At 44.8% G+C, this 13,653-nt stretch overlaps 1 protein-coding gene across 1 annotated transcript; it reads right to left on the bottom strand.

Annotated features, from left to right (window-relative positions):
• Positions 1–282: 282 nt before the first annotated feature.
• On the bottom strand, positions 283–12,736 carry qdpra (quinoid dihydropteridine reductase a). The gene is made up of 7 exons (XM_056439428.1): positions 12,580–12,736; positions 12,398–12,490; positions 11,202–11,298; positions 10,757–10,897; positions 8,038–8,146; positions 5,752–5,835; positions 283–1,021 (listed from the first exon to the last, which is right to left on the bottom strand). Exons 1-7 carry the CDS (start codon positions 12,661–12,663, stop codon positions 919–921), a joined length of 711 nt encoding a protein of 236 aa, XP_056295403.1. The 5' UTR covers positions 12,664–12,736; the 3' UTR covers positions 283–918.
• Between the last annotated feature and the right edge of the window lie 917 nt (positions 12,737–13,653).

The following is a 13,653-nucleotide window of genomic DNA, read 5'->3' as shown; positions in this document are numbered from 1 at the left end:
CCAGCTCCACTAGCCCAAGTCGATGTGTCCTTGAGCAAGGCACTTAACCCCCAAATTGCTCCCGTAGCCGCGCATACGGTTTATGAACGTGTGAATGAATGTTAGTCCTGATGTGCAGGTGGATGTTTAGCTCCTCCCATCAGCCTGTTAACGGGTGAATGATGTCATGTACGTACAGGTCCATTCATCATCCAATATCTGACGTGTAGGAATTACAAACTCCAGATGGAATACTGCGACTAATTTAGTTGAAGAAAGAACTTTGAACCTCAAAAACGGATGCTCGGTTTTGATTCATTTTATTGTGAAATTCACTCGGTTACAATACAACAAAGGACACTGACGGCTAGGAAACATAAAATAAGGCCACTTCACCTCCATACTTATTGTCCGCTTGGGAGAATAAGACAGTGGCGTTATGAGGCTTTGAGGGTTTTTCCCCCAGCGGAAGAGGACTTTCAGTGACTGATGTATATGTGTGTGTGTGTGTGTGTGTGTTGGATTTCACAGAAGTTTAAAGAAAACGACTGAAGCTTAGGTGTAAAGTCGCCGATGTGCATTTTGGAGGAAGTCACATGATGCGTTTTCAGGAATTCTTCTTCAATTTCCTCTCTTGGACTGTGTGAGTAGAAGATGCGTCTCATTTAACACATTTTAACGTCACTGAATCTTGGAAAGAATACCTTGAACAGGTCCTCACATTTGAGAGAGAGAGAGTCCATCACAACATTACCTGATAAACAACACAGTCACCACTAGATGGCGCTGTGAGGCTGCATTTGCAATAAACGGCTCCTCCCCCCTCCTTCAAAATGAACCCATGAGTCGTCTCCTCGCCACCTCCTTGTGTCATCCAGTTTCTCGCTGTCACTCCCTTCACAGCCTTAAATCACCATCCCCAGCGCTCTGCTCTGTCCTCTACTGCGAGGCCACCACCTGGGTTTCCCCTCCGGAGCTCAGCAGCTGCATTAAGCTTCCCGAAGCCGGCCGGTTCTCTCCAGTGGCCCAGTTGAAGAATAATCTGAGGCAAAAGGAAGAAGAAGAAAAAAGGAAATACAAAGATTATTCAGGAAGCGGTCAAAAACCCAACGTGCTCATTTGATTAGTCACATATTTAGTATTAATATGACACCCAACACCGCCCAGTCTATTCAAGACCATCACTGCACATTCCTACATTTAATCTATAGCCCCTTCTCATACAGACACATAGTGCCATCTACTACTTGTCCTATCATTTTACAGTATATGTATGTATATATATATACCTATGTATATATATATACCTTCTTTGGCTCTCTTCGGAGGCGGTCGCATTTTCTCTCCCTCTCCTCCCCATGACCTTCCCTTCCCTGCTTGGCTTCTCTCGTCATGTTTTGTCTTGTTTTATACTTGAGAGACTCTCTCCTCATCGCTCTTCGAACTAAAAACCATGGACCGATCAACTGATCATCTGATCAACTGGTCTCTCAACGCAATTGACACCGTCTTCTCGACGAGAAGCTTGGGTTCGGGGGAACCTGCCCGTCCTGCCGGGACGTTGCAGCTGGTTACACGATGGACGTGTCGTGTGCCTAGCAGCCTTTCCGTGGAGGACGTAGATGACATCTACCTATTCGGAACTATGATTACAGGATTTCTGCTGTTTGGATTTGGCGTTGCCCTGGTTTATCGGAAAATTAAGGAAACGGTGATAGCCGTTAAAAGCCCCCTAAGGCTGCCTGACGAAATTGGATCGATTTGAAAAATGGGAGGAAAGTGGTGGAATAGCAGCTGCGCAAATTGGATGTAGCTGCTGGCAGACCAAACAATCCCAATCTTATCTGCTTTCGGCTCCCTCAACCAGAACGGTGCCTTGGCCAAGGCCGTTACTGGAACAACAACTCCCCTGAAGATCGCTGAAGTGAGAACCTCTCTCATTCCCTTCCCCCTATCCACAGACACCTGTGGTTGTTTTCTCCCAGGACCTTTCAAGGCTATCTCCATGGCAACGACCATCTTGCGGACTGAGAACTCTGTCTGTTGTGGCCTGGGGGAGGACGACATACCAGAACACGCACACACGAACTTTCAATAATACTGATTGCATTCACTACCCCCCTCCCCCCATCCCACGCCCTCGCCTGCTTTTTACCCCCAGTGGGACCGGACAGGGCTGTGGCTGGCGCTGCTATGTTGGCGCCGGACCGGCTGGCTGCTTGTCGGTGCTGGTTACCTTCTGCCCCCAATGGATGGGCTTAGATCACCCAGTTGTTGGATTACCTCCTCCCCTTCCTACTCGTTGCAAGTCATGTCTAAAATGTATGTGCTTATGTGCTAAGGTGTTTTTTTCCTGCTCCCACACTGTACCCCTCTCGGGGCATAGTCGGGGGGTTGGTGTTTTTTCTCGCCTTCTTCCCTCATGTTATGCTGTAATCTTTCATCCACCCTTTCTTGTAATTTCGATGCTTTTGTACCTGTACTCTGGCAAACGACAAATAAATATATCAATCAATCAATCAATCAATATACACACACATACTGTAAAATGATATATATATAAATAATGATATTAATATAATGATACATATATATATATATATTTGTATTCATTAATATATCTGTATAATAATGATATAGTTTATATTATATATGTATATATATATAATTATATATATGTTTATAGAATATATACATATATATTTATAGAATATATACATATATAATATTATATATATATATATTATATATTTGTATATATACACTACCGTTCAAAATGTTGGGGTCACATAGAAATGTCTTTATTTTTCAAAGAAAAGCACTGTTTTTTCAATAAAGATAACATTAATCAAAAATACACACTATACATTGTTAATGTGGTAAATGACTATTCTAGGTGGAAACGTCTGGTTTCTAATGAAATATCTCCAGAGGTGTATAGAGGCCCATTTCCATCAACTATCACTCCAGTGTTCTAATGGTACATTGTGTTTGCTAATCGCCTTAGAAGACTAATATCTGATTAGAAAACCCTTGTGCAATTATGTTAGCACAGCTGAAAACAGTTATGCTGGTGATATAAGCTATAACTGGCCTTCCTTTGAACTTGAAGTTTGAAGAACAAAATTAATACTTCAAATATTAATCATTATTTCTAACCTTGTCAATGTCTTGACTATATGTTCTAAGAAATGTTCAATTCATTTGATAAATAAAAGTGCGAGTTTTCATGGAAGACACGAAATTGTCTGGGTGACCCCAAACTTTTGAACGGTAGTGTACATAATAATGATATATATATAGATATTATATATACAGAAGATTTAACAATAGGGAGTGCTGACGGGGTCAAGAAAATCTGTGTTGGTAATGTGAAATAGAAATTTCCAGGTGCTCTTCTGGAAATAAATACTTGAAGGAAGGTATCATGATGGTGTCAGAAAAAAACAAAACTGCTCTCGCTATAAAACATGCAGTCCAAAAGTGAATAATGTAGACTTCACACGACAGCAACGCAGGAGTTCCTCGTGAGAAATATTATATAAGCCCTTTAGGTTTCTTTTCTCACCTGCACTCAATTCTGTGTCTTTTTAATAATGGTACATTTGTACTGTTTTTCTTTTATCGTGCAAATAAATAAATGAATATTATATTAAAAGGAGAATCTGTCACATGATGAGACTTAATGGGGACCCCTTAGAAAAAACTATTTAGTTCCTCCAATATATTTGTCTTTTTTGTGTGTAAATACATTTTCGATGGCTTTAAAAAAAATTGAGAATAAAGTGAGAAAACAAATAAAAATAAATGCACAGTATCCATTTATTGGTTCACTTCTGTATTAATTATTAAGAATTGCATTAATATAAATAGGTCAGATTGTTTACCTGTATTTGCTCATTTGAAATCAAAGTTCTTGTGCATATTGCTGCACCTTTAACCATCAATTAAACACTAACTTTGGCTTCCATTTCATCAGTAGAACAATTGAAATTGAGAATTCAAACAATTTTAAACAAAGGCAGGATCCTACATACGTTTTGGACGTTATATTGTTAATCTCAATGATGAGCACCAGAAGCAACACAACAGTTGTGTCCAGGTTTTCTGAATGGAAGTGTCGTCATTTGAAAGCCAGCAAGATGCCGGCCAGTAGATAAGGAAAGGGGCACATCCCTTCATTTCCTGCCACGCGGAGATCGTCTCCATCTCTGACCTCTGACCCTCGCTCGTTTCCTCGGGGATTATCAATCTGGATCGAATCCCATTTAATCTCCCCCGGCCCACGCAGGGAGAACCACACAGACCTCCCCTCTCAACGTGGCCGACGTTCACCCAGCAGAGATCGAGCTAAAGTTTCCTTTGTACTAATTACCTGAAAATATATTTTTCTTGCCCCACTGACATGTTGTTTTGGAAAAGGTTGGAAATGTTGAAAAGATGGACGAATAAACAAATCGCCAATGAATCCACTGGTAAGGGGGGATGAGCAATATTCTCTGAGACGGTCATATTCAGAGGGATCCCTTGACCTCTGACCTCTACATGTGCCTGAAGACGGCTTCTACGGGTACCCTCAAGTCGGACCGGCTCACTCAAACATCTCAAATGTCTCGTCTTCGACTCAACACCTTCAGCATTGCATACATTGGATTTGACGAGATAAGCTGAGAGAACCTCGTGAATGTGGGTCACGTCAGCAGGAGAATAAACGTCGTGAACAATAAGACGGATGGACGAGCAGGCGAGAAAAACAAGCGCTCCGCTGAGCCATCAATCATGTGGAACCTGCCAGATCAGCACAGATCCATTTGGCCATCTCGTGGTAAAACGGCATATTTCGATTCTTCCCACGTGTCTCCTTTTTTTGTTGGGTGTATACGTGACCAGACACGAACCCAAATCTATTTACAGCGGGGGGATTATCGATTACTGTAATGATTTTCTGTGGAGTGGGAGGGTAAAAAATAATAAAAAGGCCTGAAAGATAACCGTTTAAAATAAGCAATCGCTCTCAGCATCCGGAGCTCGCGTGCAGTTCAAGTGTCTGAACATGACGTTCGAGAGCCGAACATCGTTTCTCTTGATCTCGAAGCATCAAACGGCGTCGACGCTCGCAGAGTCAGATGATCGGAAATCAAAGAGCTGAACGCAGAACAGAGAAATTACAAACATCTGCATGACGGCACGTAAAACAGACGGAGAAAATTGAGTCGTGCACCACCTCGACACATTGTGGTTCGAGGTTTAAACGACGCAGTTGAGCATGAATATAGTTTTGCTCATTAGGGGTTTAAAAAAAAAACTGATTATTAATAAAAGGAGAGCGAAATAAATAAAGTTGAGCTCATTACGGTTTATGGGCAGGGACGAGACGTTTCATTGCAGTGCAAACAAAACAAACTCATAAAAAGATCAGCGTCGGGCCATTTGGGGGAATAAATACAGTTTATGGCTGCGTGTGGCAGGTTAAAGTGAACACATTGGATTACAAAAAAATACACCGCGCAGATTATTAATGCGAGTGCATTGCAGGGGACGACTTTTCATGAATGCAGAAAGCTATGAGAGGCTAGGAGAAGCTATGATATACTATGTGAAGCTAGGATAAGCTATGAAAAGCTATAAGAAGCTATGATAAGCATTGAGAAGCTATGAGAGGCTAGGAGAAGTGTTGGGTGGTGTTTTTTTATCCAGAGCTGATAAAGTGGAGTCGGTGTGACACAGATGTTCCGGAGGTCCCTGCAGCCCGTGAACACTCGCTGAACTCACTCTGAGACGAACTCCAGCGGCGTCCAGGAGCCGACGTCCGCGTCAGGCATGAACTTCCTGTTCATCGGCGTATCCAAGGTAACCCTGTCACATTAAGAAAGATCACAATCAGGGGGGTGGGTAGGAGAGGCAGAGAGAAAGAGAGGGAGGGAGAGAGAGAGAGAGAGAGAGAGAGAGAGGAGAGAGAGAGAAGAGAAGAGAGAGAAAAGAGAGAGAGAAGAGAGAGAGAGAAGAGAGAGAGGAGAGAGAGAGAAGAGGGAAAGAGAGAGAAAGAGAAGAGAGAGATGAGGGAAAGAGAGAGAAGAGGGAAAGAGAGATGAGAGAAAGAGAGAGAGAAGAGGGAAAGAGAGATGAGAAGAGAGGAGAGGAGGAAAGAGAGAGAGGAGAAGAGAAGAGAGAAAGAGAGAGAGAGAAGGAGAGAGATGAGGGAAAGAGAGAGAGAGAGGGAAAGAGAGAGAGGAAAGAGAGGGAAGAGAGGAGATGGAAGAGGAGAGAGAGATGAGGAAAGAGAGAAGAGGAAACAAGAGAACAGAAGAGTGTGTGTGTGTGTGTGTGTGAGGGAAGAGGAGAGATGAGAGAAAGAGAGAGAGAAGAGGGAAAGAGAGAGAGAGAGAAGAGGGAAAGAGATATGAGGGAAAGAGAGAGATGAGGGAGAGAGAGAGAGCACCTCCACACATACAGACCACGAATAGAGAGCACATGGTTTAAAAAAAAATAAAGAAAAACAGATTTGCATCATGTTGGTTTTAATATCATCTTCACGACTTTAAAGTCATTAACAATTCAAGAGACTCCGCTCGTCACCTTGTGTAACTATGCTAATATTTACCTGCAGCGCTTATGTGTCGGAGCTTATAATCACAACCTGTTCTGACACAAGAGCACACACACACACACACACAAACACACACGCACACGGGCTCTAGTGTTGGTTTACGACTGGTTGGGGGTTGGGGAACACAGGCTGCTCCAGAAATGCAAGTCACGGGGCTCACGCTGAACCGATGTGACGGCCGGAGACAAACCAGAGGGAGAAAACACATTTCCAGCTTCTCACAATGACATTGCAAAAAAAATTAAAAATGAAATAATCTTTTAAAATTCAATAAGCGCAGAGGAGGAGGCGGCGACACGGCGGCGTGTGCGTCATTCATCTGCAGCAGATCACAGGCCTGCCGGGTGGACGTGGATGCAGCCCGGTATTAATATCATCTGTTTTTCTCCCGCAGCTCATCTCCACGCCGCCGTCGGACGTGACGAGAGAATTGCGAGGCACGGAATTTTTAAAAAGCGTCTTCCGCTTCTTTTCGATCGCCGCATTTAAAACTAGAACGGGCACTCGGTAGAGCTCATACCTTCACATATCGCAAGATTGGGCATTGAATTATGAACATTTTGGCATTAGTTGCATGCCAATTGGATAAAAATTGACCGCGCTATGGTAAAAAGAAGATTTTGACCTTTTCATGACCTTGACATTGACCTTTGACCCGATCGATCCCAAAATCTAATCAAATGGTCCCCGGATAATAACCAATCATCCCACCAAATTTCATGCGATACGGTTTAATACTTTTTGAGTTATGCGAGTAACAATTATTCCTGTTTAGTGCGAACGCCAACATTTTTTTTTTAATCTGCAAAAGGCGAAAAATATTAACGCTGCGACTCAGTCTATTATTCTGGATTTAAAAATGAAAATAAGATTCCGAGAGCCCAAAGCGCCGTCTTCAAATGTCTCGTTTCATCCGTTTACCCCACGTGAGCGTGTCGGGCTCGGGGGTTTGAAACATCTGACAGACGGCGCTCGTGCAATCGGAATTCTTCCGACATGATCGTACAGTCCACGATAAAACTGACGAATTACTGCCGATCTCTCCGACGGGCCGAAGCCGAGATGTCACGTTCATTATGCCGAGGGGAAATAACTCAACTTAGTTGATTTATGTACATTTTTATAAGTTCTATGAAGGTGTCGGAGTATTGAGATTCAAAGAAACGTTCTGGTAGGTCGTTCTCCTCGCCGAGTAGACGACCGTACCGGCAGCGAGACCATGCGTGTTCCACTATCCCGTACGGAGACGAATGTTGTTTTTAGCACGTCCTAAATGAATAGAATATTAAGTGCGGTGTGCAAAAATGACCATGCGGCCGGCCCACCGCTCGGGCCGCCTGCAGGTGGAGGCAAATTTGATTCTCGGGAGACAAATTTTGGTGGACTACGAATATCAAATCGCCACCTCGGGACCAGGATGTGCACCGTGACGTGTCCTCGCGGTTACTTACGGTAGTATCGCCACGGCGACGGCTCCCGACGGCATCCCGCTGTTCTTGTCCGCGAGACTCTGACACAGCTGGTGGACGGCAGCCTTGGCCATGCCGTAGCCCACCATGCCTGGAGGGGGGGGCAGGTGGAAGGCTTGTGTTAATGTCCATTGGGGGGTCAGTCGGAGAGGTCAAGTGGAAGGAAATTGGAGGCGGGAACAACTTTTCAAACCAAAAGAAGGAGCCAGGTGTGTTTTTAGTTGTTGTCCTCACTGCATATGAAACATTTTGGCTTTTGGAAAACAAATAAAAGTTGGAGGAATGTGTTGTTGCTTCAGCATCTGGAAACAATAAGTCCAGTCATCCCTTCATCCCCACCAAAAAACAAATCTAACGAGCTTCCTGAAGAATGCAAAGCATCCGCCCACCAACCCCCTGACCAATGAGAGAGAGAGAGAGAGAGAGAGAGAGTGGCGACACAGCTTTTATTTTTCGCCAAAAGAGAGGAGGGGAAGGAGAAGGAGAAGAAAAAGAGGGAGAAGGAAGAGAAGGAGGAGAAAAAGAAGAATAAGAGGGAAAAGGAGGTGGAGAAGAAGGAGAAAAAGTAGGAGAAGGAAGAGAAAAAGAAGGAGGAAAATATGGAGAAAAAGGGGGAGAAAAATAAGAAGAAATAGGAGAAAAAGAAGGAGAATAAAAAGAAAATAAATAATCGTTATAGGTTTATTCTGATTTTTAACTCTTCCGATGGAGTAATCAGAGATGTTCATATCAATAACTCCATTGTTTGGTAATTTAGTGACTTTGACGTTTCAGAGTGTTTTTGTGATGGTTGTTTTGTTTTTCGCTCGTACAATTTGTTAAAAGATTATTATTAAATAAAGTTTATTTTCAGATTTCACCACCGTGGACCGGAATAACAACCGGAATAACAACCGGACTCCTGGATGGAGGACGGCCCCCCGAGCTGCTCGGCCAGAGAGCAGAGTCGCCGTTTGCTGTGCGTCGGATATCTTTCAAATATTTCAGAGGATAATCAGATTTGAGATTGTGGAGAAACAAAGTCACACGGAGAGCACCGAATTAAACAAAGGGCTCAAGTTGGGGCTCACCCCCGGCTTCAAACCCCAAATCCCCCAAAAAGCCCCGACACAAGCTCCCACCACCTCTCCTGGGTCTCAAGTCGGCTTTGGGATTCATAAAAACTCATCTTGCACTTTCACTTCTTATCTTTTACAGCGTCGAGTCATATTTACAACTTTTAACCGCAAGATTCATTCACAAAACTTGAATCCGCAACAACCGCCGGAATCCATCAGCCACCCGACTCTTTATGGGTTTTGGTCAACGCTCATCAACTCTCCTCTCGCTCTGACCGGAGGACAGGAAGGACCTCTCGGCGAGTTACCCGGCCGACACGTGGCTCTGGATGTTGACGCGTGTTAAATTAGACAAACGGATGCTTTAGTGGGTTTTTTGTTGCAGAGGGGCTTTAAGGTTCCCAGTAAACACAAACTCAGTCAAAGGGAACGCACGAGATCAGGATCCACAAACTGCATCAGTGCAGTTAACGCAGAATGTGCACGCGGGGAAAAACTGCTGAGTCATTGTCTCCATAAACCAGCGGCCAATGAGCTTTGTGCTGAGCCGAAGGGTTGGGGGGACGGGGGCTGGACCTCATCTGGTTAGCTTGGAGAGGGGGGGGGGGACTGGATGCAACATGGGTAGCTTGGACAGAAGGAGGTGAGGGGGGGGGGGGGGGGGCTGGTCATATCACATGGTTGGCTCGGACAGCGGGCTGGTCATATCACATGGTTGGCTCGGACAGGGGGGGGGGGGGCTGGACATCACATGGTTAGCTTATACAGGGAGTGTGTGTGTGTGTTTGTGTGTGTGGGGGGGGCATCACATGGCACCACACCAGATCCCCTCTGGATCCCTCGTGGGCTGGCGTCACGGCAACAGCGCTTTACTATATAGAGAGGCAAAGTCTTTGTGTAGTTTTACAAATAAAGAGAGGGAATCTCCCTCGTTGACTCGATATATATATATATATATATATATATTTAACATACATATTTCATTCCAAAACAAGGTCCCGTGGGTCCAAAAATAGACTGAATACGATTTCCTGGTCGCGATCGTCCGGTTCCAGAGCCGCCCTTTTATACTTTCACGTGCACCGTTTTTTTATTTTTTATCCTCAAATTACAGCTGCAACTAACGATCATCTCTACTGTGATTAAATCTGCCCGTTATTTCCTCAACAGTCGGGGAGATGACAAAGAGAACAACCGGTGGTTTGTTTCCTTGCGTCAACGAACCCTCACCGGTCACGTTCCTGTTGTCCGGACGGTCGAGTCAAATGAAGACGGCGGGTCGGAGGCTCAAGGGCGCGAAGGGAGTGAAAACAGGTTGCTGACGGACAAAACTCTGCTTTTGATTCTCGGATCCATCTTATCGACGCCTCTTCCTCTCGCTGTTGTGAGCCGGGTGAGACCCCCCCTCCCCCCCCCCCCTCACCTATCAGCCCCCCTAGATGCCTCTGATCAGAACGTCGATGCCCCGGTCAAAGCCCCGCGGTGCTTTCCATGACCTTCTTTATTTGAACCGACGGGGTTGGACATCAAAGCTACCTGCACAATCGAGTCTCCGATATATCTCAAAGTCCAAACCAGGCCATCGTGATGAGAACGGTAAACACAAGTGTGTGTGTGTGTGTGTGTGTGTGTGCGGCCCTTACCCCCGGTGCCCGACAGTGCAGCCTTGGCCCCGGCCAAAGTCAACAGTCCTCCTGGCTTCAGGTGCAGAGCGGCGAGGTGGCTGGAGATAGTGGAGGTCCACACACTCTGCTTCCACATCAGATCCGCGTTTTTGTATAAATCTGAGAGAGAGACGTGGACAAATTAATCACGAAAAAAATCGTCCACGCGTGTCTGGTTGCGGAGAAATATCATTCATATCACATGAAAAGTCATTTTTACACTTCAATATAAACAATGTGTGTTATTCGGCGGATCTCTGTTACATTTGGGCTGAGCCGTGCTAGCCGTCCCACCCGTTTCCAGTCTTTATGCTAAGCTAAGCTAATTGCTGTCTGAAATACATTTTAGCCAAGTTTAAGGAAGCAAAAAAGCTGATGATTAATGTTAAAGCAAACAAAGACCCCAAAAAAGTTGACCCCTGACCTTTGGAACTACAGCTTCCTCCCGCCCAGCCTCCCGCCACGCACAAGATGGCGTCCACTTTCTGTTCCCCTAGCAACTGGGCCACATCCGTCGTCACCTGCACAGAGAGAGAGAGAGAGAGAACTCTGTACACCTTTTCACAAAGACTCTCAAATCAAACACCAGCTGGACATGCTTGACAAAAAAAAACATTCACTGCAGGTGATGAACGAGTGATGATTAAAGGGAGATTTATAACCTTATATAACTATTGTTTGAGAACTGTATTTGTTTTGGTGTGACCTGTTCACTTAATAACTGGATAAACCGGATATAAACTAAACTGTCACAAGCCGACAACATGTAGACACTTTTATTATTTCATAAAACAAAGTAGATCGCTGGAGATCCTGGCAAACTCAGCACTTTACTTTACTTTGTTTTCCCCCTGTATATTTAGTATTAGTATTAGTATTTAGTTTTGTGTTTTATAATTATTATTTTTTTATTAATTCTCTGATGTGCACCGCTGCTGTGATTTTTAAATGTCCCCAATGTGGGACGAATAAAGGTATATATCATATCATATCATAAAACACACCCCAAAAAAACATACAATTGTTCGAGTGACGTCAACAACAAAAAGCAGCCAAACCAACAATGCTGTGTTGAAAATAAATAATATAGTAAAATAAATAAAAATGTTCCCCCTTTCTTTTTCGAATGTGCCATGAACGCAGCATTAGCAGATGAGCAAAACTGAGCAAGTAGAACATCCCGTGAACGCATCATGTGCATTAGCTCCTGGGCACAGGAATAATAATATCGTAAAATAAATAAAAATGTTCCCCCTTTCTTTTTCGAATGTGCCTTGAACGCAGCATTAGCAGATGAGCAAATAGAACATCCCGTGAACGCATCATATGTATTAGCTCCTGGGCACACGAATAATAATATAGTACAATAAATAAAGATGTTCCCCCCTTCTTTTTCGAATGTGCCTTGAACGCAGCATTAGCAGATGAGCAAAACGGAGCAAATAGAACATCCCGTGAACGCATCATGTGCATTAGCTCCTGGACACACGACAGCGTGCAGCCTGCAGCCGACGACACCGACGGCTCTCTTTCTCGGCATTAATGAGACAGAAACATGACACAATAAAACACGAAATAGAGCATGTAGCATGTAGCATGATGCTAACTAGCTGTCCTCACCTGTCCCGCCTGCTCGCTGAACGACTCGCTCGACTTCACGATGACGTTCTCGTTCGCCTCCTCGTTCGCGGCCATGTCGACGGAGGCGACCCACTGTCGACGTCAGAAATACAAGTAATACGGTGAGATTCGTAAGTGCGAGTGTAACGTCCAGCTAGCGTCGGGTTAGCGCCTCCACTCACCCATCCTTTGGACTTGAAATGCTGCACACACTTGGAGCCCAGAGATCCTCTTCCTCCGTACACGATCACCCGGTTTGCAGACATGTTGACGGGATGTGACAGCTGCAAGGCGTGTGTGTGTGAGAGAGAGAGAGAGAGAGAGAGTGTGTGAGAGAGGGGAGCTTTAGCTAAACTCAGGGGGCGTTTCTCCCGTTGGTGCAGCTAATGCTGCGTTCAAAGACGAGCGGAAACGCCACGACTCCGAGGGCATATTTAGCTGCGAGCCGTCCCAAAACGGGAACATCGTTAATTTCGAGTCGCTCTTCCCGTTTTTCTCAACCGCTCGCAGCCAACTGATTGTTGGTGATGGAAGTCTCTGGGCTTCAGGAGCCTCTGGAGAACCTCCATTAATTACCACACAGCCATTAGTGGAGACAAATAGTGTATGTCATGGAAATGGGAAAAAACAACTGTAGAGAATCCTGTCGGGAAATGTGTCTGAAAGTCTAATTGAAGACATTTCATGGATCTAGGAGCCATAAAAAGTACACCTTCTTATTTTAATGTCTTATTAAGACAAAGGGTATACTGTTAGAACATGAGAGGGCAAACTTTCTTTGGGGTCAGGGGCCACAATGAGATTTTATGTCACTCCTTGCGGCGCTGTTTCATAGTCTGGTGACCGGGGTCGTGACACTCCGACTGAAATTGGAAATTTAGTGAGCAGCTCTCTAGGTGAGGCAATATGGTACGACAAGCTCCTTAAGATATGATGGATCAACTGGAGGACCTAAGAGATTTATTAGAGCTTACGTGGGAGTTAAAGACAAGTCGATCAACCAAACTAAGCGGGCTTGAAGATTAGATTAGATGCATATCATGTTCAAGCTTTATGACGCTTGCTTCCAGTTTGCGGGTCTCGGTCATATCAGCAGAAATGAGGCGGCTCCGTCCCAGCGTGGATGAATGCTGCCTCTCCTCAGTTGTCTCTAGCCCATTGTTAGCTGGGCACCACCTCGACATTCGAGCGCGGCTCGTCGTCACCACCACCGTGTATTACAATCCACGCGCCTCTGGCCCCGGAGGGCACCACGA

The sequence above is a fragment of the Pseudoliparis swirei genome, chromosome 19, assembly GCF_029220125.1.
Source record: "Pseudoliparis swirei isolate HS2019 ecotype Mariana Trench chromosome 19, NWPU_hadal_v1, whole genome shotgun sequence".
Lineage (NCBI taxonomy): Eukaryota > Metazoa > Chordata > Actinopteri > Perciformes > Liparidae > Pseudoliparis > Pseudoliparis swirei.
This window is presented reverse-complemented; position numbering and strand designations above follow the sequence as displayed.